The sequence below is a fragment of the Mustela nivalis genome (genome assembly GCF_964662115.1).
Source record: "Mustela nivalis genome assembly, chromosome: 1".
In the NCBI taxonomy this organism is placed as follows: domain Eukaryota; kingdom Metazoa; phylum Chordata; class Mammalia; order Carnivora; family Mustelidae; genus Mustela; species Mustela nivalis.
In genome coordinates, this window is record NC_139020.1 from 78465776 (window position 1) to 78493512 (window position 27737).

Below are 27737 nucleotides of genomic sequence, written 5' to 3' on the forward strand. Positions count from 1 at the left end.
TACTTCCCAACTCATTTTATGAGGCCAGAATTACCCCACAAAAAGGAAAATATAGATTAGTTTATATCATTATAGAAATAAATACAAATTAAAACCACAATGATCTATGACTCAACACTCACTGAAGGCCAATATTAAAAACCACCAAATTAACAACTAAAAGTATGAAGTCCTGGAAAGGATCTGAAACACACGGAAGCCCTCTATTGCTGGCAGAAATGTAAAATAGCACACCTAGTGTGCTGGAAATCAGTTTGGCAGTCTCTTATAAAGTTAAACACGCTTACCACCTGATATAATGATCTTAATCGTGGGTATCTTCCCAAAAGAAATGAAAAGCTTTATCTACACACAGACTCATATACACACATCCATAGCAGCTTTATTTAATAAAAAAAAAAAAAAAAAAAAAAAACTGAAAATAACTCAAAGGTCCATCAATTAGTCAATGAATAAACAAACTATGGTTTAACCATACAAGGCAATACAACTAAATGATAAAAAGGCAACTAACTACCGATACATGCAATAACATGAATACCTCATAAGTGTTAAGTAAAAGAAAATAGAGACAAAAGACTAAATGTGATTTTCCATTTATTGGGAATTCTAGAAAAGGCAAAACAAGTGACAAAAAGCAGATCTATGGTTGCCAATGGGTAGAAGTAGAAGCAGGGGATTGGCTGCAAAGGGGAACAAGGGAAATTCAGGTGATGAGAATGTTCTAGATCAAGACTGTGATGGTAGCAATTACAGGACTTTATACATTTGACAAAATTCACTGAATTATACACTTAAATTGGCAAATTTTATTATATATAAAATAATACCTTGAAGCTTAAAAAAAAAGCATGGAAATACATCAAAATATAACAGTGGTTAGCATGCTTTTCTTTGTTCAATTCTCAAATATTCTACAATGAGGGAATATTGTTTAAAAACCTGAATAAAAATGCCATTTAAAAATAATTAGCATAGTATATGATTATACCACATGATCCTGACAATTACTTAAAAAATGCAAACTCGGCGAAGAGTGGAAAGACATTTACAATTTACTTTGGGTGAGGGGATACTAAAATTCCTTTTAAAGCTTTTCAATAATCTCTACCTCTCAGGGTGGACTTTGTTTCACAACTACATTAAGAACAGAAAATTACTTGTTGTAATAGGTATAAATGTATCTAGAGCTTTTCCTCAGGTTAATGAATGAGGAAGCAATGCATATACTCACTTTTCAAAGACACTTTCTAAAAAGATTATTCAGTGGCTTCTTTTTCCCCCTCTTAGTTTCTGCTTCAGGGTTTAAGAGTTAGTCTAGGTATCACTAAGACTGGCGAGGCAAACAGATTTTTCTTTTTAACGTCTTACTCCTTAAAACTGCTAAAAAACATAGTTCTTAGGCCTGGAATAAATTTTCCACTCAGTAATACACTATTTTGTAAACAAAAGAAACAACACAAATAGCACCTTCAATCAAGATTTCCATCCTGATCAGCTGTATAGGAGACAGAAACTGGGGGTGACAGTGACTGCTTTAGCCTCTTTCAATAGCTCATCTACTTAAACAATCCTTCAGGAACAATTTCCTCATTCTTATGGAGATTAAATACTGGTTTGAGAACATGGAACAAATGAACCAATAATCCTCCCTCCCTTTTATTAACAGATTCTTTAAATGCTATTTTCCAAGACCAGTTTGGCCTACTGTGAATTTAAACCAGAGAGTAAAGGCAAGAAAACACAGACACAAACATAAACACCCTTACAAACAGACCCTAATGGTCATCTTAAGTTTAGGAACAAGACCACAACACCATGATATGACTCAATCTAAGAATTCAGTTAAGAGATCACTTTTGGGAGACTAGCTGAAAGAATGGACTTAGGACACACAGTACATTCAAAACCTTTAGAAGGCAACAACAGGCTGACATACATTCACAGAAATGGGAGCAGTACCTGAACCAGTGGTGCTAAACACATCATCACAGCACTATCAATCAATCCCAATCATTGTTTTGATACTCTTCCTTTGGTTTCTCTGCATTTACTGGAAGGCACAAGAAAATGTGTATTTTTAAGGATGCAGCAGATGTTCTTCCTAAATTTTGCAGTATGTTCAGGACTACTACCTCTTACACCTTTTGTCATACATGTGGGTCAAACTTAGATCACAAAAGAAGTGGAAGAAACAGGCCTCAGCAAACAGTGATGCAGACTATGTATTTCAGTTAATATGCTTTCTGCCAAGTTAAACAAAATACACTACCCGAAAGTGGCTAACTCCATAAAGGAGGGTTTATCAAAATAAGTCCACGTGCAAGGCAGGTCTCAAATTGGGTAATTTAGCAGCTCACCAGCATTATCATGGACTCTGGTGAATTACATCTTCCCACTGAGCCAACGTCATTATCCTCTGCAATGCTAAAATGGCTACAGTAGTGCTAAATTCAGACAAGACAATGTCCAAAGGAGAAAACTCCTCCAAGTCTACTAGTGAAGAAAATCTTTCTCAGATGTCCCCTTGCAGATCTCATCAGTTGCAACAGGTTCATTCGCTGATGGCTCATGTTACTTGTAAGAGTAAGGCCGTATACGATTGGCTTAGAACAATCCGATCTACCCTTGGGGAAGAGTCCAATATCCCTGGGCACCAGGCTACAGAGGGGAAACCCTTCAACAATCAAGCAAATGGGGAGGGCCAAATGGCTCTTGGGATAGCAACCAATGATACTTGTCAGTCCGCTGAAAACATTAGCCTATCACTCACTAGCCCTAAAAATCACACGAGCTTCCATTATCTGAGAGGGTAAAACAGGACTGAGGACATGGAAATGAGTGTAACATAACAGATTGTTAATAAAAAAATAAAATTCAGGGACAAAGAAAAACTAAGATTTAGTGAGTACATTCTGTGTGTCAGAAACTAGGCTATGCACTTTAAATGTATCAACATATTTAATCCTCAAAATTGTTACCTGTATTTTATAGATAAATAAAAAACAGAGAAGCCAGTAAGTACCTTGCCCAAGGGAGCTGGTAAGTCACAGCTGAAGTCTAAACTTAAGTGACCAAGTTTAGATTCACTTTCTCAATTGCTACATTATGCTAATGTAAAAGGGGTACAAATATATTCTAAAAAGATTTAAAAAAAACGAGTAAGCCAAACGATAGAGATGTAGAAACCAAGCCAAAATTTAGCTGAGATTTATACACTGTACATTTTATTAAATACTGGGCTTTTTTACAACAAATTAATTCTGAGAGAAGTTTCCTTTAAAAATGTGGTTGTGTTCAAATTCTTGACACTGCTTCTTGCCATTCTTTTTCCTGGTTTCCATACTCAGTCATACTACAGGCAGAAAGATTAACTTCTCATAACAGAACAAAGGAATTTCTCAAGTGGTACAACTCAATATATAGCAGAATAGTCCTCCCAAAGTGTGGCCATGACCACAACAGAATATATGATGAGAGAACATATTGCTTTTTATGGTACATTTATAATAGCTACAGATAACATTTTTAAATCATGCACATTACGTCTTTACTACCCACTAAAGGTTTCTACTTTACATATGGAAATTATTCATGTCCCATGGTTTGGCATCTAGCCAAAAATTAAACTATGATGGAAAATGGCTATCAAATTTTCAGACCACCACAGAAAAGTTGTCAGCTGTAATATCCATCCTGGAATCGTGGTGGTAAGTTCCTGGGACTTGCTTTTTCCTGTGTTTTGATCAAGTCTATGATAGCTGACAGTACAGCACAGTCTCTGGATTTAGTGTCTTTCCAATCTACAGGATGAGGACTTTCGATCTTCTCTTGCAGAAGGATATCTAGCTCCTTTCTTAATTCCTAAGGTTGGAAAAATCACATATGTTCAACAAAGGCAGATATACTATTAAACTATGTAATACATAAAAGTGACTTTAGCTGTTACAAGCAAATTTCATAAGCTATTATATAGAAAACAGAAATATTTAGTGAACTACTAACTAAAGTATGTTTATGAGTACCCAACTGAAGTACAGTAAAGTTAATAAATTCAAACTTCAATCACTGAGCCATTTAGAATGGCCAATTCATAAGTACCTGAAAAAACAATCTGGAAAAACTATGCATAAATTTCTCAACACGGTTTGCTCTATTGAAATAGAGCAGGAAATGTTTAATATAACATATGTAACAGTTGGTACAAAAACCACAATACCACGTACTAACTCCCATGTAGATTCAGATAAAATCATGTAAAGTCAGTCACCTTAACAAGATGGGCAATTCTTGCTGGAGACTGAAAGACAATCCATTCATCTACAGCAATAGTTTCCTGATCATTATCTTTCTGGATGGAAATATCACCTCCAAAGAATAAGAGACAATATGGGGAAACTTCTGTGCAGTCATATAAGTAAATCTGTAATGAGAAAACAAATATATTCAGTAGACTAAAAGGATTATTTCCACATTAATTCACAACCACCAGTATTGATCTATTAATGTTTTCCTTCTAAATTAGGTATTATCCTGCTAGTGTCAACTACAGAAACTAATTTTTAAAATACACCATTTTAATTAATTTATTTTTTCAAAAGATTTTATTTATTTATGTGGGAGAGATGGAGTGAGCAAAAGCAGGGGCAGTGGCAGAGGAAAAGGGAAAAGCAGACTCCTTGCTGAGCAGAGATCCTGGGATCATGACCTTAAGCCAAAGGCAGACACTTAACCAACTGAGCCACCCAGGCGCCCTGAAGATACACCCATTTTCAACTGGCCAGTCTTCATTAATTCAGAGAAGACAGGAGTTTTTATATTTCTCTTTCGATTCAAACAATAGCACTATACTTTAAACAAAATATTTTCTGAGTGACAAAATGAAAGCATTAGTGTATCTGAAAGCATTTTTTAAAAAGATTATTTATTTATTTATTTGACAGAGAGAGAGAGAGAGAGAGAACACAAGTGGGTATGGGAGTGGGAGTGGGAGAAGCAGGCTTCCCACTGAGCAGATCGCTCAATGTGGGGCTCAATCCTAGGACCCTGGGATCATGACCTGAGCTGAAGGCAGAGGCTTAACGACTCAGCCACCCAGGCACCCTGAAATTATTTTTATCTACACATAAGCAGAATTTCACTCAATGTTCTGACCAGTACTTATAGCTATATTGACATGTCCACAAAATTCTCTGTATGGTGTAAACTCCTGTATACACCAGTACTTCTTGAAAGCGGGCTCTGAAGGAAAACTACGTGAATCAATTAACTGTCCAAAGTAATTAAAATACAAAGATCCATCATGACAGACACGTTGCACATTAAAAGTATAGATTTGCTTAAAGAACTTGTAATTCAGGTCAGAAAAAAATATTTCAAAACTAATTTTATGTTTAATTGTGGTAAGTACATAGAAGTAAAAATACATCAAGACTGATGTATTTCAGTCTTCAGTTCAGATCCATAATTATTTTAAATATTCACTTACACTACTTGTTCTCATCTTCAGATGATAGATAAGCCAGTTGTAGTGAAATTCTGTTTGCTCCACATTAACAGATTTAGGATGAATAGCAACCAGTCCATCAGATTTTGTGTAAACTTTGACCCTTTAAAAAAGTTAAAATGCAGTTTGTCAACAACAACAACAATAATTCTGGGAGATTCCAAACCAATCCCAGAATCCCAAAAGAAAAAAATTACACAGATGAGGCCAGATTATTTTTGTAATATAAATTTACAAATCTATATTTGAGAACAAAACAATTTATCTCAATTGGAAAGAGCTTTTAGTTAACATAATTCAGCAGGGACATGTTTGATAGTTTATCTTTAAATAGTCAACGGTAATTATTTGTATTAAATGACAGCATAAAAGCTGGTAATCCTTCTATTTGTTTTTAAGAGCATCTTTTCTCTGGTTCTAGGAATTCATAAATGCTTTATCCGAAATCAAGAATCACGGTCATGAGTCATTATTCAGAATAAAATCAGAAATTATTTGTCCTTACCACAATCTATTTAACCAATCCCACCCTAGAGCCCTACATCACTACAGCAGTGGGGGCTGGTGAACTCTTTGCACAGGAACAGAGAGGAAATATTTTAGGCTCTATGGGTGTTATGAGTTCTGTCACAGCCTCACAACTCTGCTGACGGAGCAGGAAAGGACATAGACAACATATAAACAAATAGGTGTGGCTGTGTTTCAGTAAGAGTTTACAGAAACAACATTTTGGCCAAGCATGCTGAAATGTGAACCCTGGCTGGGCTAGACCAAAATAGAACACCAATACAAACAGAGCTACATTTTTTCTGTAAATTCTTCCTAGGATGGCAGAGAGATACATAATATGTATTTCAGAGTCTCTCTGTGACGCTACCTGTAAAGTCAGGAAGAGATAGGAAAAGAAATCTGACAAAGTACTGGTATCAAAAAAGTACCTGGATCACTTAAAATGAGGATAATCCAGCCACAATGATGAATTCATGTAACCCGTAATTTCAACAGGGTTTCTCAACCTCTGCGTTTTTGACATAGTAGATGGAGTAATCTTTGTTGTGGGTGCTGTCCTGGATATTAAAGGTTTAATAGATCCCTTGCCTCTATCCACTAGATGCTAATAGTACTGCCCCAGGTCTAACCACCACAAACGTCTCCAGACACAGCCAAATAAAATGTCCCTTGGCAAGCAGAGTCATCCCCACTGAGAAACACTGCCCTAAAACAATGTCTGCACATAGTCTACCTGCCCTAAAACAATGTCTGCACATAGTCTACTCTGCATCTTTATAGTCATAGGATATCTAAATTTTTTCATTTAAAGTCAGAATTATTTTGTTACTACACAGTTTTATAAGCCTATGAGCTTAAATGCCATTATAATATATTATTAAATAATCTCCTCACTGGTATGGACATCTATGTTCTTTACAATATAGCTTTTAAAACACACGTGGAATTACTTCCCTAGGACATGGTGCTCAAGTTAATACATTTACCTGTGAATCCACCAAGCCACTATTTTCATGTCTTGACAACTGACTCTAATCTAGTGTGCCTTCTAAAAGGGTACTACTAGTCATTTGAGACTTTTAGTTTCTCCATTTCCTCACTAGAATGAACTCATTTGGTACACAAAAAATGTGCCTCACAATCTGCAATTACTACTGAAGCTGATTATTTGTAAATATATATATTTTAAAGTTCTACCTTATTTTTCGAAAGAGATAGATCATCACAATTTTCATCAAAGAGGTAAATCACAAAATTATGTGTCTTAGAAGAAGAAAAGAAATCCTAAGAAAATCTTCTGTAATATCCATCCACCATTGATTTTTAATAACTGGCTTAGTTTCCTAATATTTACTCTAGTATTGTATTTTATTAACATTCTTTGTGAATAATAGCTGATGCCAGATATGTGCTGTGAGGGAAAGTGATGCCCATGTCACACAATTGCCTTCATTAAGTGATCAAAAGTAATTAAGAATATGGTCCAAATATGAATAAGAACAAGTTTACAATATAAACTCTGCATTAAGAGGATTTCAAAAGCTTAAGGAGAGAATTAAGTAATTCATAATAATCTTCAATGCTTACATTTTCCTTTTTTTACCCAAATTTAGTCGGATTTTAGCAACTTTGGGATATAAACCAGCACAAATGACAGCTTTAATTATCTTCTCATTATCTATTGGGAGTAGGAAGACAGAGGGGGGAAAAAAAAGTAAAATATAGATATAACAAACAAGGGCAGCAAGCTGATTTTTACACTGTATTTTCTGCTTTACCTGAATTTATATTAGATTTTGGATCTTTAGGATTTCTACTGCTTACAAATCCAGCTCCAAGAAGATGCTCAGCAAACTGTCCTTTCATGTTATGCAGCATCTAGGGAGCAATGGTAACAAACAGAACTAGAATACCTTTCACAAGGGCTTACAGGAGCTGTAAAGTATGTACTCATTGATAGCTGTAAGTTTTCCACGCTTTATAAAACACTGGCAAAAATGTGATGTTTTTAGAGCAGAGGTTGCAAAAACCTGTTTTTTTTTTTGTTAATGAAGTTTTTTTTTTTTTGGAACAGTCACGCTCCCTCATCTATTATCTATGGCCACTTTTACACTTATAAAGGCAGAAGTGAGAGACATTTGGCCTATAAGCCTAAAATATTTAGTGTCTGATTTTTTTTTTTACAGAAAAGGTTTGCCTGCTATAGGGAATAACCACTGACGTTTAAGTACTGCTCCATTTTGCAAAAAAGATTCACTAATGTAATTTTTAAAGTTATTCTCCATCCTATATTTTGAAAAAAAATTCATAAAATTAAATAAAATAACCAACATCCACATTTCTACTACTGAGAATTAACTGCTGTTACAAAGTGGCAAGAAGGCTTTAAGGTCTTTTTTTGTTTTGAAGAATCATAATTTGAATACAAATGATGCATGGCTCATTATAAGGCACACAAGTAATACAGAAAAATACAAATGAAGACATTTCCCTAAAGTCAGTACTGTCAAACTAACCATTAACTTAGGTAAATAATACTGTAGACACTTATCCATGTATACTGACAGAAGAATTTGACAGAAAGGCTATCCTAACAATGGGATAACAGTATAAAAACTGTTTTAATAAAAGTATTAAAATTAATTTTAGTTCAATTTTTTGGGGGTGCTGAGTAATTTTGTTTCAATTTAAAAAGAAAGTGAAATAGAAATATAAGTTGATGAATCCCAAATCTTCACAACCATGAGATAATAAAGGATCCCTACAAACTTAAAATAAGACATTATGATGGGGTGCCTGGGTGGCTCAGATGGTTAAGCCTCTGCCTTTGGCTCAGGTCATGATCCCAGGGTTCTGGGATCCAGCCCCACATCAGGCTCTCTGCTTGGCAGGGAGTGTGCTTCTCCGTCTGCCTGCTGCTCTGCCTGCTTGTGTTCTCTCTCTCTCACTAATGTCCTATCTCAAATAAATGAATAAAAGCCTTTAAAAAAAATTAAGAGATCATGAAACATAAAGTTGGTCTTACTTAATTGTATGCCCCTTTTATGAACTGTGAGACTTAAGCTTCCCTAATTTTTCTGACTCTCTAGACCACCTCCTGGTTTTTTATTATCATTACTTTATACTGTTCAAGATAATAACCTTTATATTCTATTTTATACCTATAATTCCAATACTGTTTTGCAATTTTACTGTATGCAAACAATATCACTGCACATGACCCACTGACTTAGAATGTACTCTCTATTCCTGAGACTCTTTTTGATTTATCTCTTAATAGACAGCATTTTACTGTCAGTGAGTTATTCAAGAACAGTTCATGGATGTAGTATTTCAAGTGCTTTCTTGAATACCTGTCCTGTCTTTATAGTTGAATTAATATGTTGAGTGGATATAAAATTCTTAACACTTAGATTCAGCATTGTTCATACCTGTAGTTCATGCTATTTTTTTTTTTTTCTATTTCAGGGAATGCTCTTGCACATATCTTTGGATAGATATTCATAATTACACTTGAATTTCCTACGCAGAGACATCTATTGTCTTCATGATGGATCAGTCCTGTCTTGTCTACAAGCTTTTTACTTACAGCTTTAAATTTTTCCTTTTGCAACTAAACCTAAAAACTGATCATCCAGAGCCTTTCTTTAAAGGAACTTCCACTTTGTTCCTTGTGATTCTTTTGGTCATGATGTCTTCTTAGGTCTTATCTTTGTTTTACAGAATCCATATTCTTAAATTGTTCCTTACTATGAAGGAGTTGTAAGGTATGTCCCATCTTTGCCCCCTTTGACTGTCGTTAACTTTCAGAATGTTCTGATTCTTCATTTTGTTAATGTTTGAGCAGTTTTGATTAGATTTGCCAGACATGCTAGATTCTTGATTCTTTTTCTTTTTTCTTGTTTTTAAGATTTTATTTATTTACTTGGGTGTAGGGGTGGGGGAGACAAGCCAGAGGAGAGACAGAGAGAGAGAGAGGGAGAAGCAGTTCTCGGCTGAGCAGGGAAACTGATGTGGGGTTGATCCCAGGAAACAGGAATCATGACCTGAGCCAAAGGCAGGCGCTTAACCAACTGAGCCACCCAGGCATCCTTAGATTGTTGATTCTTTTATCCCCTTGTAGATTTGTTAAATATCCAGTACCAGGGCTCATGCTACAGAGCTAGAATGTACGTGAATAAGGCAAAGTGAGGAATTCCTATTCTTACACTTCTCCAATTCACTGTAGAGTCTTAAGTCTGATGTGTATTTTTCCTATTTATTATCTGCTGTTTCACAAATGGTTCCTGTCGAGTGTTTTCGCCCAACACAAAACAGTTAAACTACCCAAAAGTTAAGGTACAGATATTTAGTATGTTAAAAGAAAGACAGTATTTGATCTTTTTAAAATAGATTCTTTTCAGGCTGAATCATCAAAACAGCAATTAGAGGGTAGGGGCAGACCAGGAGCCAAGCTTTACATTTCCTGCTATACTTTGGATCTGGTTCCTTTTCTTAGCTATTAGCTTTATACCTGCTTTGTTGCAGCTGATTTATTTAATAAAAATTCCTTTATATTGTATAATAATTTAACTTCCTATGGCAAACTCACACAATTAACATTTTGCTATAGATGTAACACAAAATGGGTACATATATACTCTAACATATCTGGGAATCATTTCAAAATATTCATCATTACCTGCAATGTGTTTGAAGACAAAAAATATTCCCAGCAGTAGTCTTTTTCATATCTGAAACCACGTCGCCTAGCTTCTTCCCAGCCCTATGGGGCAAAGAAATAAAACTATATTGTTCCTCAAAACAAAGATGCTTACTGGTTTGTTTTTAATCTTGGTAATAATTTAATCTTCTGATATTTCATTTTCTTTGTTAAAAAATTCAAAGAATTTTGAAATTTATAAAAAAAACAAACAAAAAATCCATGAGCTCCCCATGATTCTAGTTGAGTGATAGCCACCAATGAATTTCCAGACCTTTCTTCATATAAACAAGTCCTATAGTAATATATTGTGTATTTTATATAAAATGTCAATATATATAGTATGTAATAAACAAAAAGAACTCTCTGTTGGACAATTTTCTAAAGCTACTGTATATGATTCACTTTGCAAATATAGATGTTTTTTAGAGAAGAGAAGTTGGGGAAAAAGAAAAGTTACTACTAGATGAACTCAAAGGAAAAAATGTATGAATTTCCCATAACATAAAGTACAAAACTGGATCTAGTACTACAGTAAAAAGATGTCATCTCTAAAAAACCAAATTACATTTAAATTTTGCAAAGATGGGTGATAAATCTTTTCCTCAAATAAGCATGACTTTTGGGATGAGAGACAGTCTCTCTAAATAATATATGTGATCATGATACTCTATCAAATTGTTAAATCCAAATATAGTTTATTAATGAACAGAATGGGACCATCTTTCATGAAAGTAATGATGAACAGTATCAAATAACATCAAATGAACAGTATGAAATAAAATCAAATAGATTTCTGAGATAAACTGTTCACTTGTTCTTTTGTTATCAAAACACAAATACAGACTTTTTTCCCAACAGGGTAAATTTAATGAACTATCAGAAAACTGAAAAATCATATTCAATTTTTTTGAATGTTCACCTAATTTTCAATACTTAGCAGTTTAATCCTGATACTTATAATAATACAGATTTTAAAAATGAGTATGTTGCTCTTCTATTAGCAGCTTTTCACTTGAATGAACTGTCACAATCTAGGACAAGTCTTTTTTTTTTTTTTTTTACCTCAAATGCATTTACAACTGTCAGGTGGTCACTTTTAGTATCTTTTGCCAATTCTTTTCTTCTTGCATCTGCAATCTTTTCTTTGCCCTTCAGAAAGGAGGGAGGAAAAAAAAAATGAAGGCAACTATACAGAAAGGCATTCTAATAAAAAGTTTATAAAAAATGATGTAAGCAACAACTATTCTGAGTCTATAAAAATGTCTAGCTTTTTACTTGTATCTTTCTTACCAATGGAATGACAAAGGGATCTTTGAAGCTGAGACTAGCAGCAATGGTAAGTACTGGATCTAAACAACAGAACAGAGCTCCAAAAAGAATCATCTTCCCGATGTGTGGTTCAACTGGTAATCGTGCTAAGTGGACTCCAAGGGGTGTCAATTCTTCTTGTTTATCCAAAGCGTTCTGTAAAGCGAGGATTTATGTTTAAAAGACATACTGTAAAGCATCACATTCAAAGCTATTTTAGTTTCTTTTAAAATAAATAAACAGCAGGACAGTCCTCACTCTCTTAGCCCCAAACGCCCTAATATTGTTCAATATTTTTTTCTTCATCAAAACATAAGTTCTGAGGTCAAAAAGGTTAGAAAATCAGATTAAAAAAAAAAAAATCCACAACCCATCCTACTCTAAATGTTAGAAGACAAATAAGAGAAATGCCACATTAGCAAACCTTCAATAAAATAAAGAGAATCACCCACTAGACTTGTGGGAAAAAACAAAAAAAGAGACAACTATTATATATTTGGAATAAATAATGCAGAGCCTTGATTCTAATAGTTTAAAAGACATCAGACAGGAAGGCACGAAATAATGAGCATATCCAGAACACTGAAAAATGGAGGTGGACTACTGCTCTGATTACCTAGGTAATTTGGTCCAATCATCCCACTGAATATAGCTAGAAAAGCTGGCTGAAGACACTGAGGAGTTAAAAAAAGAAGTACACGAATTATAAATCTAGAATTTGGGGGGAAAAAGGAAGTTCAGGGAGGTGAGCCCAGCAATGGGGCTTCTTTATCCTCGCAGAAGCAACATAAATCCTCTCTGGAGAAAGTTATCACCATCCCAAGCTTCAAATTTGTATCTACAAAGAATTCTGTAAATACAATATCAAGTATTCAATTAAAATAACTAGGTATACAAGAAATTATCAACAAAAAATAATAGGATAAAATTGTAACATATGTGTATCCCATTAGAAACAAACTTTACTAAACATATATGGCAGAAATAACCTTAATCTTAAAAAATTTCTTTCAGAGAATACAAACACAAAAAATATATAATGCTCCCAAACTTGTTTTTTGTACCTGGCATAATCTTGGTATCAAACTTGACAGGGACATTTGGAGAAAGGAACACTACTGAATAATCTTATGCATAAGAAACCAAAGCAAAACAATGACAAACTGAAGCCTAGCAAGTCAGATTTGTTTCAGAAATGAAAGCTGGTTTAACATTTGAAAAATCAATGTAACCCAATACATCACAAATTAAGCAAGAAAAAGAAAATCATCTCATAATCTTATCAGAGGCAGAAAAGGGATCTGAAAAAATCAATTATCCATGAAAGATAAAAATCTTTTAGTAAACTAAGAATAGAAACTTCCTCAATTTTCACAAAAAAAAAAAAAAAGAAAAGAAACAACAATAAACATGCTCTTAACAAATTGTTGACAGCTTTCCCTCTAAGAATAGGAACTTAAGAATGCATTCTAAGTTCTGCTCAACACTGTGCTAGGGATCCTAGATAAGTGGAAAGGGATATATAAAACTCTCTTTATAGGGGTGCCTGGGTGGCTCAGTTCATTAAGCCTTAATCAAGGCTCTGATTTTGGCCTAGGTCATGAGATCAAGCCCCACATTGGGCTCTGCTTGAGAATCTCTCTCTCCCTCTCTCCTTCTGTCCTTTCTCCCGTGTGTGCACCCACACTCTCTTTCAAATAAATAAGTAAATAAATCTTTAAAAACAAAACAAAAACCAGTTTCATTTCTGTATATCAGAGTCATAAGAAAATGAAAATTTGTTATGGTAGAATCTAAAAATACTACTGAGAAATGAATCTTTTTTTTTTTTTTAAAGATTTTATTTATTTATTTGACACAGAGAGATCACAAGTAGGCAGAGAGGCAGGCAGAGAGAGAGAGAGGAGGAAGCAGGCTCCCTGCTGAGCAGAGAGCCCAATGCGGGACTCGATCCCAGGACCCTGAGATCATGACCTGAGCCGAAGGCAGCGGCTTAACCCATTGAGCCACCCAGGCGCCCTGAGAACTGAATCTTAAACTCATAAAACTCCTACATAGAAAACACCAAAATACCAAGAGAGATTAAATACCTAAACGAATGGGATAAATCATGATCCTATTTGGTAAGACTCAGTATTGTTAATTAAGGCCGCATGGCCTGGTTCAACAAACATATGAGGGCACTAAAGCAGAACAGAGTCTACAAATCCACAGACACTCGATCTAAGATAAAAGCTATAGAACAAAGAGGAAAGGATGAATTTTTCCATAAACAGCATTTAGTCAAGTGATCCAGATTCAATAAAAATTTTGAATCCTACCTTACCAAATGCACACACAAATCAACTGCAGATGGATTAAGTATCTAAATGTGGAAGACCAAACAATCCAGTTAACTCTATCTCTGGGATATAGGCTTACTACAGGACAAAAATTACTAACATGAAAAAAAGACTGATATATGTGATACGTTACTATATTAAAATTAAAATTTATTTATTGAAGCACTATTAAAAAAGTAAAAAAGCAAAAACATAAGCACATGCAATACACAGCTGACAAAAGCTCAGATCAAGAGACACAAGTATAAAAATGAATTCCTTACACCGTAACAGAAAAGCAGGCATCAATAGTTTCAGAAGAGGCAAACCTACAAACCTACAAAAAGCTGTTGGCAAATTCATTGTGATAATGCAAACTAGAACTACCACAAATCAGACCTACCTATCCGCACCCTCAGAATACAAGATTCCCAAGGACTGGTACAACTTTAGAGCAATGAGAACTCTCACCTACCACTGGCACCAGCAGAATGTCAAGTGGTTTGACAACTTTGGAAAACTGTTAGTTATCTACCCAAGTTGATATATATATGTATATATATATATATATATATGAATACACACCTTGAGAGCCAGTGAATTCACTCCTAAGTCTATGCCCATGAAAATACATAAAATATGTGTACCAAGAAAGTGAATACTGAAGATTACTCATACCAGCATTATATGCAGTAGCCTCAAACTGGAAATAAGAAAAATGTCTTTCAGTAGTCACACAGTAAAATACAGTAAAGAACTGAAATTGAATTAATTTCAGTTAAAAGCAATTATGTAGATGGATTTCACAATATTAAGTTAAAAGAATCCAGAAACCCCTCCCCTTCAAAAGAAATCCCTTATATCCTGTATGAGTTCATGTAAAGTTCACAAAATAGACCAAATTAAACTAAGCTCTTTAAAGAAATGTACACTTATATGGTAAAGTGATTACCATTAAGGTCATGATAGAGGTTATCTTCGGGACTAAGGGACAGTGGAGTGATTGGGAAAGGGTAGCAGGGGGCCTTTTAGGATACTGGGAATTTCTTACTTCTTTAAAATGTAAGCTTCCCACCAGCAGAAGGAAGGAAATAAAGATCAGAACAGAAATAAATGATATAGAAACTAAAAAAACACAACAGAACAGATCAAAGAAACCAGGAGCTGGTTCTTTGAAAAAATTAGTAAAACTGATAAACCTCTAGCCAGGCTTATCAAAAAGAAAAAAGACCCAAATAAAATCACAAATGGGAGAAGAGAAGTAACAACCACTATTACAGAAATACAAACAATTGCAACAGGGTGTTATGAAAAACTGTATGTTAACAGATTGGACAACCAGTAAAAAATTCCTAGAAATACATCAACTATTACCAAAACTGAAACAGAAAGAAACAGAAAACTCAGACCAATAATCAGCAAAGAAACTGAATCAATTAAAAAAAAACAAAAACAAAAACAAAAACAAAAAAACCAAAACTCCCAATAAACCACAGAACAGGATCAGATGGTTTCACAGGCAAATTCTACCAAACTTAATTAAAAAGTTGATACCTACCCTCAAACTATTCCAAGAAACAGTAAAGGAAGGAAAAATACCAAATTCATTCAGCATTACTGATACCAGAGCCAGATAAAGACTCCACTAAAAAAGAACTACAGGACAATATTCCTGAGAAACACAGATCCAAAAATTCTCAATTAAAATACTAGCAAACCAAATTCAACAATACTTTAAAAAAATCATTCACCATGATCAAGGAGGATTTACTCCTGGGTTGCCAGGTGGTTCAATATTTGCAAATCAATCAACATGATACACCCATTAAAAAAAGAAAATATTAAAACCATATGATCATTTCAACAGATACAGAAAAAATACTTGACAAAATACAACTGTTTATGATAAAAATCTTCAACAAAGTAGGTTTAGAGAGAACATACCTCAACATAATAAAGCCCATATACAAAAATCTCACAGCTAATACCCTAAAAGGGGAAAAACAGTTTTTCCTCTACCTTCAGGAACCAATCAGGGATGTCCTCTATCACCACCTAGCCTCAGCCATCAGACAATAACAATAAATAAAAGGCATCCAAATTGGCAAGGAAGAAGCCAAACTTTCACTCTTTGCAGATGACATGATACTCTATATAGAAAACCCAAGACTCTAACAAAAAAAACCTGCTAGAACAGATAAATAAATTCACTAAGGGTGCAGGATACAAAATTAACATATAGAAGTCTGTTGCATTTCTATACACAAATAATGAAGCAGCAGGAAGAGAAATTAAGGAATCAATCACGTTTACAACTCTATCAAACCTAGGAATAAATAAATCTAACGAAAGAGACGAAAGATCTATACTCTGAAAACTATGAAACACTGATGGAAGAAATTGAAGAGGATGCAAAGAAATGAAAAAACATTCCATTCTCATGGATAAGAAGAATACTGTTTATATATAATACCCAAGGCAATCTACACCTTTAATGCAATCCCTATCAAAATACCACCAACATTTTTTAAGAGCCAGAACAATCAACCCTAAAATCTGTAGGGAACCACAAAAGACCCAAAGCAATCTTGAAAAAGAAAAGCAGAGCTGGAGGCATCACAATTCTGGACTTCAAGCTATGAAACAAAGCTGTGGTGATCAAGACAACATAGTACTGGCACAAAAACAGGCACATTGATCAGTGGAACAGAATAGAGAATCCAAAAATGAACTCACAACTGTATGGTCAACTAATCTTCAACAAAGCAGGAAAGACTATCCAATGGGAAAAAGATGGTATCTCCAACAAACTGTGCTGGGAAAACTGTGCAGCAACATGCAAAAGAATAAAACTGGACCACTTTCTTACATCATACACAAAGATAAATTCAAAAGAGATTAAAGACCTAAATGTGAGATAGGAAATCATAAAAATCCCAGAAGAGAACATAGGCAGTAACCCCTTGGACATCGGCCACAGCAATTTTTTTTTTTTTTACAAAATATGCTTCTTGAGGGAAACAAAAGAAAAAATAAACTATGCAGCCATCAAAAAAAACCTGGTATCTTGCCATTTGCAATGACATGGATGGAACTAGAGGGTATTATGCTGAGCAAAATAAGTTAATCGGTGAAAGACAATTATCATATGCTCTTACTGACATGAGGAATTTAAGAAACAAGAGAGGACCACAGGGGAACGGAGGGAAAAATGAAACAAGAGAGGAGACAAACCGTAAAAGGCTCAATCTCAAGAAACAAACTGAGGGTTGATGGTGGGAAGAGGGGTGGGAAGGATGGGGTGGCTGGGTGATGGGACACTGGGGAGAGTATGTGCTATGGTGAGTCGTGTGAATTGTGTAAGCCTGAGGATTCACAGACCTGTACCTCTGAAGAAATTAATATATTATATGTCAATAAAACAAACAAATAGAACTACTGGAACTTAATAAAAAATAAAAAGCTTCTACAAAGCGAAGAAAACGATCAAAACTGAAAGGCAACCTTTGGAGTGGCAGAAAATATTTGCAAATTATGTATCTGATAAAGGGTTAGTATCCAAAATACATAAAGAACTTATGAAACCCAACACCCAAAAAACAAATAATTTAATTAAAAATGGACATAACACACGAATACACATTTTTTCCCAAGAAGACATCCAGATGGCCAAGAAACACATGCGAAGATGCTCAACAACACTCATCAAGCAAATAAATACAAATCAAAACTACAATGATCTATCACTTCACACCTGCCAGAATGGGTAAAATCAACAATGCAAGAAACAAAAGGTGCTGATGAGGATGTGGAGGAGGAACCATCATGCACTGCTGGTGGGAATGCAAAATGGTGCAGCCACTCTGGAAAACAGTATGGAGTTTCCTCAAGAAGTTAAAAACAGGACTACCTTGTGATCCAGCCACTACACTACTACTTACTTATCCAAAGAATACAAAAATACTAATTCAAAGGGATACATGCACCACCCCCAATATTTGTAGCACTATCTAAAATAGCCGAATTACAAAAGCAGCTCAAGTGTCCACTGACTGATAAATGGATGAAGACGATATGGTACATATATATTGAATGGAATATTACTCAGCCATAAAAAGATTGAAATCTTGTCATTTGCAATGACATGGATGGAGCCAGAGTATTGTGCTAAGTGAAATAAGTCAGACAGAGAAAGACAAGTATCATATGATTTCACTCATATGTGGAATTTAAGAAACAGACCAAAGGGCATACAGAAAGTAAGAGAGGCAAAACAAGAAACAGACCCTTACCTATAGAGAACAGATGGTTACTGAATTGGGGCGGGGGGGGGGGTGGGGAGTGGGGTGGGGTGGGGTGGGAGGGATGTTAAACAGGTGATGGTGATTAAGGAGTGCACTAGTGATAAGCACCAGGTGTTGTAGGGAAGTGTGGAATCACGATACTGTACATGGGAAGCTAGTATTACACTGTATATTAGCTGGAATTTAAATAAACTTAAAAACAAAATGCAGGCTTTAGACTTAATGTTAGCAAGGATTTGCTGGCCTCTTCATGATTTTGTTGTCTGCAAACGGCTAAGACTGGCTCTTCAATTTAGCTCAGAGAGAGGAAGTCATCTATTCAGTCTTCAGAGTCCAGCTATCTTCTGGTTGTCCATAAATAGTTAAACTGATTTTCTAACTGCCACCTAGCTCTATTCCATTAGATAAAAAAAGCAGCAAAGCCCTATTCTATTAGATAAAAGCCTAGACCGGAACACAGACAAGTCAGTGGTAAAACTGCACTTGCTACTCTCCTAAAATATGAGTAACCTCACTATATGTAATACAAATTCCAACAAGATAAATTATAATGCTTTTTTAATTAAAACAACTTATCTCAGAAGTTACCGCAATGTTCTGATATGGCCCAAATACTCAAAATTAACTGTCTAGATGGCTTAAATAAAACTCAAATATGTCAAGTACATCTTCAGCTACCTCTAACACAGTACTAGTCAACAAAACTTGTAGCAGTGACTGACACGTTCTATCTCTGTGTGGTCCAATGTAATATCCACCAGCCACATGGGCCTACTGGGCATCTGAAATGTACAAGACTAGAGACACTGAATTTGTAATTTACTTCAAAATTTAAATTGTCATATGTGGCCAGTGGCTACCTTACTGGATAACACAGCTTGAACCACTTTCTCTCTATACTCTGAGCATTACCGTATAGCACCCTTTTCCTCACTCTGGGCAGTAACTCACAGCCAGTCCTGCGACTCTTCTCAATATGAACTTGTGCAGGGATGGCTAGTAGTCACTTGCCTAAGAAACTGAAACTAGTTTGTCAATCCCTGACTTCATTAAGAAAAACAAAAAAACAAAAAAACAACTAAAAACAAAACTCTAAGAATAAAAATGGTAGGCAGGGGAGTATGAGGCACCTGTTGATATTCTTTCAAAACTACAAGAGCTGCCTTTAAGATGTCGAACCATACCATCATTAAATTACTTGATTTTGACAAAAGCTCTAAAAACATTAGGGTAATCAGAAGAGTCAATAAACCAACCAAATTCATTTGAAGAATACAAATGAAGACAAATACCAGTAAATTGAAAGATTTCAAGATTTCACGTAATTTTAAAACAAGCCTATAATGAAAAAAAGTGGAAAGGGCCCAGAATGATAAAACTATCACAAAACTATGATTTTAAATCTTTCTAATTTGCATTTCATATACTAAGCTGAATAGCCAAAGAGTAAATCAGATCTGGCACTATGTATTCACTGGTCTACCTTGCGGTAATGAGAGTAAATTTTTTAAAATCAGGTGGCTTATGTGCATTAACATTATAAATCTAAGTTAGAATTTTTAAAAAATAAAATTTACCAGTTCCATCAGGTGTTTTATGGAGAGTGACACTGCTTCATCTGATGGTGGATCCATTAACCTACTCAGAAAATAAGCAATTCCACCTAGCCTTAAAATCTGGGGGAAGACAAACATAATTAAACATATATATACTGACATTAACAGTTTAGTCCTGCCTGTTGATCACTTGAATAAAGCATCAAATCCATACATGATTTTCAAGTTACTACTTTCTATTACTCACCAACTCTATATTGATGGGAAAAGTAGCTGGTTAAAATCTCAGCTACTTTTCAATCAATCAAAATAATTGATTACCAACTATTTTCAAAATAAGAAGGTTAATTGCATCAAAATATATAGAAGATGGTGAAAAATGGGGAGAAGTTTATCATGAAAAATAACACCATAAGATGCAGTAATAGTACACATAGCTAACATTTACTGAACACTTACTATATGCCAGGCACTGTTCTAAGAATTTTATAAAACCTTAAACAACTTGCCAACTAACAGAACTAGCTTGTCAGGGGGAGGAGCTGGGATTCAAACACAGGCAGTATGGCTCTGGAGTGTACATGATAAAAACGTGGTTAATCAACTTTTGAAGGAAGTTTAAAAACAGTTTACTAACACAAAAGAGACAAATGCATAGTAATAATTTTTCTTCACAGATAATATGCTACTTTCTTCTATAATAATGTTGAAAATTACAACCTTACCCCCCATTTACTTTTTTAATTTTCCCACCTAATTTACCTTTATTTGCAAACAAAGTTCTTCCAAAGGAGTTCTCAAAATTTCTGGTAGCTGATAGTCATCCAGAAGGCTTGCTCTAAGACCATTATACAGATGATAGCAATGACCAGGTTGAACTCTAAAAAATAAATAAAAGAGTATTACTAATGACTTTTTAGAACTCCAGAGAAAACAGGAAGCAGAGAAAGTAACCAGTATCAATTTCATGTTAAGGTACAGCATAACAAAGTTACTTAACATCTCATTTTTATTATCACATATTCTTTCTCATCTGTTTTTATAAAACCCTACATCCACTATCCCTTTGTACTAGTTTTAAGAAATAGATTTCCTCCCCAAACAGTACTGTAGTTTCCTATTTCTAACTTACAAATTCCAGATTGCTATACTTAGTAACAGTAACAGCAGTCTAATGGGGTTTTTACTTCTATAGGCCCTGTGATCACATTATGTAACAAATCCTAGCATTACATTAATCCTTAATCCATCTACAGCATTTAAAAAACTTAACTATGTGCTATTTAGTGAACTTTCAGAGGGATGCTGGAAATTTTTTTTTAAATATTTTTTTTAATTTTTATTTATTTGACAGAGAGAGATCACAAGTAGGCAGAGAGGCAGGCAGAGAGAGGAAGGAAAGCAGGCTCCCTGCTGAGCAAAGAGCCCGATGTGGGGCTTGATCCCAGGACCCCGAGATCATGACCTGAGCTGAAGGCAGAGGCTTTAACCCACTGAGCCACTCAGGCGCCCCTGGAAATTTTTTAATTGTTAAATTTTTCATTAGTGATGTGAATGTTGGACAATGTTAAGGACAGATGTGTAGACGTCCAAGGTATTCACACATCTTCAAGCAGAACAAATATTTCTATGGGATCTTGCTGCTCAAGAAGGGGGATTTCCTTTTCCTACAGGAATAAAAATAAATTCCAAAAACCTTAGCTATTTCTGTCACAAGTCTATAAAGACTCATCACCTATTAATAAAATGTGTGCACAGAAACTAAGAGTGCCCCCACTGATGACCCCATAATATAGTTTGCCCTGGTCTTCAAAATAATTACTGATCAGGCTTTGCTAAAGGAATCTACATCTATAGATTCTACAAGGAACTACTGTCCATTTGAATTAAAACAACGTAAATCTATAGTTAACTTCTACCAAGCTAGTGGAAATTATATGAAATTATATGAAATGTAATACTTCATTTACTTTATTTCTGTAACTGTTTTAATTTCTGCTAATATGTTTACTATTCACATATAAAAGTGTACCAAACAGTGAATACTTCTTGAATCAGTATGCAGTGGTGTTAAGTCTGCATGAGAAAACCTTAGTCTTGGTGGAACCTGAAATCAAGTTATCCTCCAACAGCTGATCAGAAAAGTACAATTCTTAGAGTAAGTCAGGACATTGCCTCAAGAGCACCAACCTTATAATCTAAACTGTCTCCAAATTATAATGGGATAATCTGCAAAGATTACAGCAAATGAGTCAGAGCTTTATTATGTACAAATGTAAAAGCATTAATAATCTATAAAGTTTTCTTCCAAATAAAATGATCTATAAAGTTTTTTTAATTCTCCTTTCCTTACTTAATTTCAGATCTGAAAATTAGTGGAAATCTTTTTGTTCTACCTGTAAGAGGCAAAAGAGAAAACTCTCTTCTATAATTCCAGACAGGATTCTACCACTCAGATGAATAAGGGTGTAAAAATACTGTGAAGTATGCATCAAAACAGTTTTAAGTGCAATTATTTTTGTTAAAGGCAAATTATTTTTCCTACCGTTGAAACAGAGACGTTTTTATTTCTTATGCTACCACCACATCAACAGGGAAAAGGTATGTTATCTGTGTTTTCACTGGTAACTAATAATGAAAAACCAGTATAGCTGTAAAGGACAGGATTAGGAGCCCACACTGGAACTAGACTGCTGGGTTCAAATCATGAATCTGCTGCCTACACAGCTGTGTGACTTTTTAAAGATTTTATTTATCTGACAGAGATCACAAGTAGGCAGAGAGGGAGGCAGAGAGAGGGGGGGGAAGCAGGCACCCCGCTGAGCAAAGAGCCTGATGCAGGGCTCAATCCCAGGACTCTGGGATCATGACCTGAGCCAAAGGCAGAGGCTTTAACCCACTGAGCCACCCAGGCGCTCCACTTTTCATTTTTTTATACCTTCATTTCCAAACCCTTTAAATGGGGACAATATCCTACCTCATTACACTGTAGCAAGGATTAAGCAAGTTAATACATACAAAGTACTTAGGAGATACCATGACATTCAAATATTATTATTAGTTTTCATGATTATTAGTAATATGTGCTTTAAAAAAATTAAAATTATACATAACAGAGTTAAGAATAAAAATTTTAATTAACTATGTTGAAGAATTAAGAGTAGAAAAATCATGAAATAGAAAACTTGACAGGTATTTTTCCAAAGAAACTATGTTTCAGACAAAGATTCCATCTTACCTTCCAGCTCGACCTTTCCTTTGTTTGGCATTAGCTTTACTAACCCACTCAGCAGACATTGTACTGATGTTGTTTTGTGTGTCAAAGTGTGTTTCTTTTATTTTTCCTCCATCTATCACATAAACGACATCATCTATGGTAATGCTGTTTGGAAAATAGATGTATAAAATATTAAAAATACATCAAAAGCACATAACCTCGAACAGGGCCTACAGACCAGGATTTTAAAGAATTTTTTATTGGTCAAACTACCGTTAGCAGTTTGGGATTCTCACCAATATTCCCACATTTACCAATAGGACAGGGATAGAGCACCTAACTGTATAAGCAGCATCAGGAGCTGCAGTGGCAGCCAATTCAACAGATCACATGAGGAATTTATTTGCCCATGGTCAAACTTCACAGCTTACTTGATGACTTTTGTACTTAGCTTGGTGGGTTCTAAGTGCCATGGTTTAATATCAGCTTCCACAGAAAAATGTTTCAATAACTGCATGGACATACTAATACCTCCAAGGGAATACAACAAATTTTAAAGGCTATTCACAACTGATTATCAAACAACATGACTTCCAACCAGAAAAAGGCAAAACCAAAATTGACCTCAACTCCCAGGCTTCTTTAAGAAAGCTAAACCAAACAAACAAACAAACAAAAAACCAAACCAAAATATTAAAAAGGCTGTTTGTAAAGAAGGCTAAACCATTACAGGATTAAAAAAACAAAACCAAAAACCTATGCTCAATGCCATGACTAAATTAAAACAACTTTATGTACAAAAATTATGAAGCATCTTTGGGAGAGAAAGAGTCCAAGGTATGTGAATAATTTATTGGGCTCAAAAAAATACAATCAGTAGCTGATATTTACCTAGTCTCTGCAATATTGGTAGCAATTACTATTTTCCGAACACCAGGAGGGGTTCTTTTAAATACCTGTAAGAATAAATAAATCAAAACCCCAAAAGTAATTAATTTCTAATACAGCATACTTTCAGTCAGAAAAAGTACTTCAGATACTGTCATTTTTAGCATTCTGTGTTCATTTACATATGCATCTAATACGTGTAGATACATTTTATAGATATACATCATTTCAATACTATAAAATTCCTTTTTGGTAAAACAAACTGAACCTCCCAGATTTTGGAACCTTATCACAAACAAGATTTCAAATGCAATATGATTATTTGAATTTACAGAATCGTTTATCAACAAAAGCTGAGAAATATAAATGTCTTTTTGTGGTCAAACTTCTGAGACAGAGTTTAGTTTAGCAATAGGAACTACGAATTATCCAAAACTGTATGGGTAAAGGCACCAACCACCAAGGCAAATGCCAAGCTCAACAGAATGGATGTCTGGCTGTAAACTGTATATAAGCTTTTGAAATCAGACTAAACTTAAAAAAAAAAAAAAAAAAAAAAATCTTCAAATGCTGACTCCTACAAACAGCACCTTTCACAAAGCCAGCCAAGTAGAAGATATACAGTCAAGTACCACTTGGCTATAAGGCAAGGAAATGCATAAATCTGTCTCATTTATAAAAATGATAATCAAGAGAAAATGTTTTCCAATCTAGTCATGTAATCTCTAGCAAAGGAATACATAATTTGCTATTATGGAGTCTGAGAGGAAGCACTGCCACATTGTACACTGTTCTGTCTGGTCTTTGGAATTAGGAGTCTTCTCTCTTTACTATCTTCCTTTAGGTATGCACGTTCTATCCAATTAAACTGGCTAAGCCTTAGACTATGGTATCAGCAGGAAACACGTTAAAAGTGCCTCCATAAAAAAGGTCATTATTTATTTATTTATTTTTTGGGGAGAGACAGAGGGAGAAAGAGCATGCGGGCACATGCGCGAGCGCGCATGCGCACACCAGAAAGGAGCGAGAATATCAAGCAGGCTCTACGCTCAGTGCAGAGCCCAATGCTCAAGGCAGAACCCGCTTTGGGGCCTGATCTCACAACACCAAGATCATGACCTGAATCCAGATCAAGAGTCAGGCACCTAACTAACTTGAGCAATCCAGCTGCCCCTGTCTTGATATATTCTTAGAAAAGAAGTGGAAAAACTAGAAGGGAAGACAGATTTTCTTCTGATTAATCTCATTCTACCTGGGCCTACAGACACTGCAGTCCTGAAAACTATCTTGCCTTTGAGAACACAGCTGTATTCTAACTAGGGATATCCCTGAATGTGAAAGAAAGAACACATTCAAAACTATAATGATATATTATTGATAAAATAGGAAATCTCATGCCTACAAATATACTAATTCTATTAAATCAAAAATCTCAAACATCAAGCTTTAGTAGGTCACAGGTAAATGAAACCCAAACAAGTTATTGGTGAAATCAATCTTTAAACTTTTCCCTGATGTTGACAAAACTAGTGTTTGTTAATATCCCTCAGTTATTCAAGTTCTTGTGCAATTATCCCCTGAAGACTGATCTACAAATATTCTCAAAGAAGTACTTTTTATATATACGGATTACTAGAAAATTTGCCTTTAAAAAATAAGAGAAAATAAAACATACAATAAACAGCCCTTAAAGCTTGCCTCAATTTCAAAGACAGAGAGTGAATAAATTTAAGAATATACCTGTGTCTGGTTAACTGTAGGCATCAGTGAATGTAGGGGTATAATAAGAAACCTGTCTGAAAATTTAAAAAGAAAATTAAACTTTAAGATAAATAGCTGCAGAAAAGCTCCAGCAGACAGACACAGAACAATAGTTGAGATGCTAAGCCATGTAACTCTTATTTATATTCTTATGTATAGTCAGGGCAAATTTTTCTTTTTATTTTCTTCTTTCCTTGGTGCTCCAACAAGTTCTTGCTCACATTTTATTGTCAATTTATTGCACACTGATAAGCATATTCCCCAAATTCCTAAAAAATGCTTAAGCTTAGAAGCAATCTTTTCAAATTATGCTAGAAAAACATCACTAACTCCATTCCCATCACCTAATTGAAGACCAGAAAATTTTGCTTTAACATGAATGTAAGTCTGTAGACTCTGGGTGATCCTCACTATTTTAATTAATAGAGAATATGGTTTTTTTACAGCACATTACTTAGGAAATATCCTAATTTCCATGCCCATTTTTATGCTAAAAAATAACAGAAACAGCACTGACTAAATATAATGCATTCCAAAGGTGAACCACATTTTTAAACACAATTTCATTAAAAATGTAAGAAATCATATTCCTAAAGTTTCAAAATGAAACAACTCAGTCCGTTCGTGGATATTAGCTATTAGGGAGAAAGTCTGGTGTAGTATCAGTGATGGAACTAAGGGCGTGTTAAGGAAGCAAGGGTAGATTTCATGCTTATCTACGGTTACAAAAAAATGCAACCTCACTTAAATCTCTAGTCAGTGTCCTTTCATGCTTATCTACGGTTACAAAAAAATGCAACCTCACTTAAATCTCTAGTCAGTGTCCAAATGACTCAAGATAGCTGTATTTCCCCCCACAAAAAAACCCACAATTGCTATTCAAAGGAGATATGATGTCTCCAAACTCTCTAGGCCCCTCTGAATAAGGGTTACAAATCTTCAAAAGTAGTAAAAAGTGGTTAAGCAAATGACACTGTTAAAAAGGATGCTCTGAATTACTTACTCTCAAACAATATGAAATACACATCAACTCAATCAATACTCAAGCCAAAAATATTTCTCGAATTGGATAAAGTCTTAAGATATAATTTCCAGTTTATAAAAAGTATAGGTAAGAAAGGATCAAATGAAATGACACTAGCAGGATTCAGATTCAGACAAATCAAGTCTAGGTGGACCTAGTATTTTCCACAAGACATTACCATGCGGAAAGTGAAGAGGGTACGGAAATGATTATCTAGATTAAGACTTATCTGGTTTAAGTTTTTCTGTAGTGTGAATGAACTAGTTATAAAAAACACTTCGCAGGGAAAATCTGACTACAGATTGGATTATTAGATATGTTTAAGAGTTAGGTATGATAATGGCATTGTGGTTATAGAGAAAATTGTCTATTTTTAGAGATGCATATATTTTTCGAGATAACGTGATAGCTGCAATTTACTTTGAAAAGGAAAAAATTAGATCACAAAAATAACTGTTGCCTCTAGAGAAATCAATGGAGTATGATGTGCATTATGAGTCTCCAAGCTTTCTGTAAGTTTAAATGTTTCATTACAAGTTAAAAAATCAGCAGCCAGGTGAAACACTGAAAATAAAAATAATTCTGTTGAAGACTGTAACTGGGACAAACACAATTTAGACTGCTGATATTGCACAAC

At 34.8% G+C, this 27737-nt stretch overlaps 1 protein-coding gene across 1 annotated transcript in view; it reads right to left on the minus strand.

Moving 5' to 3' along the window:
* Positions 1-580: 580 nt before the first annotated feature.
* The window catches only part of DHX36 (DEAH-box helicase 36), a 52745-nt gene continuing 25588 nt past the window's right edge, over positions 581-27737 (minus strand). The window contains exons 13-25 of the mRNA XM_082744299.1: positions 26056-26111; positions 24319-24383; positions 23449-23592; positions 20973-21090; positions 20232-20330; positions 12012-12185; positions 11784-11870; positions 10698-10781; positions 7795-7894; positions 7604-7694; positions 5489-5609; positions 4271-4423; positions 581-3864 (exon numbers count right to left, since the gene is read on the minus strand). Of these exons, the coding sequence (XP_082600425.1) occupies positions 3679-3864; positions 4271-4423; positions 5489-5609; positions 7604-7694; positions 7795-7894; positions 10698-10781; positions 11784-11870; positions 12012-12185; positions 20232-20330; positions 20973-21090; positions 23449-23592; positions 24319-24383; positions 26056-26111 (1478 nt within the window). The 3' untranslated portion in view covers positions 581-3678. The remainder of the gene's footprint in view (positions 3865-4270; positions 4424-5488; positions 5610-7603; positions 7695-7794; positions 7895-10697; positions 10782-11783; positions 11871-12011; positions 12186-20231; positions 20331-20972; positions 21091-23448; positions 23593-24318; positions 24384-26055; positions 26112-27737) is intronic.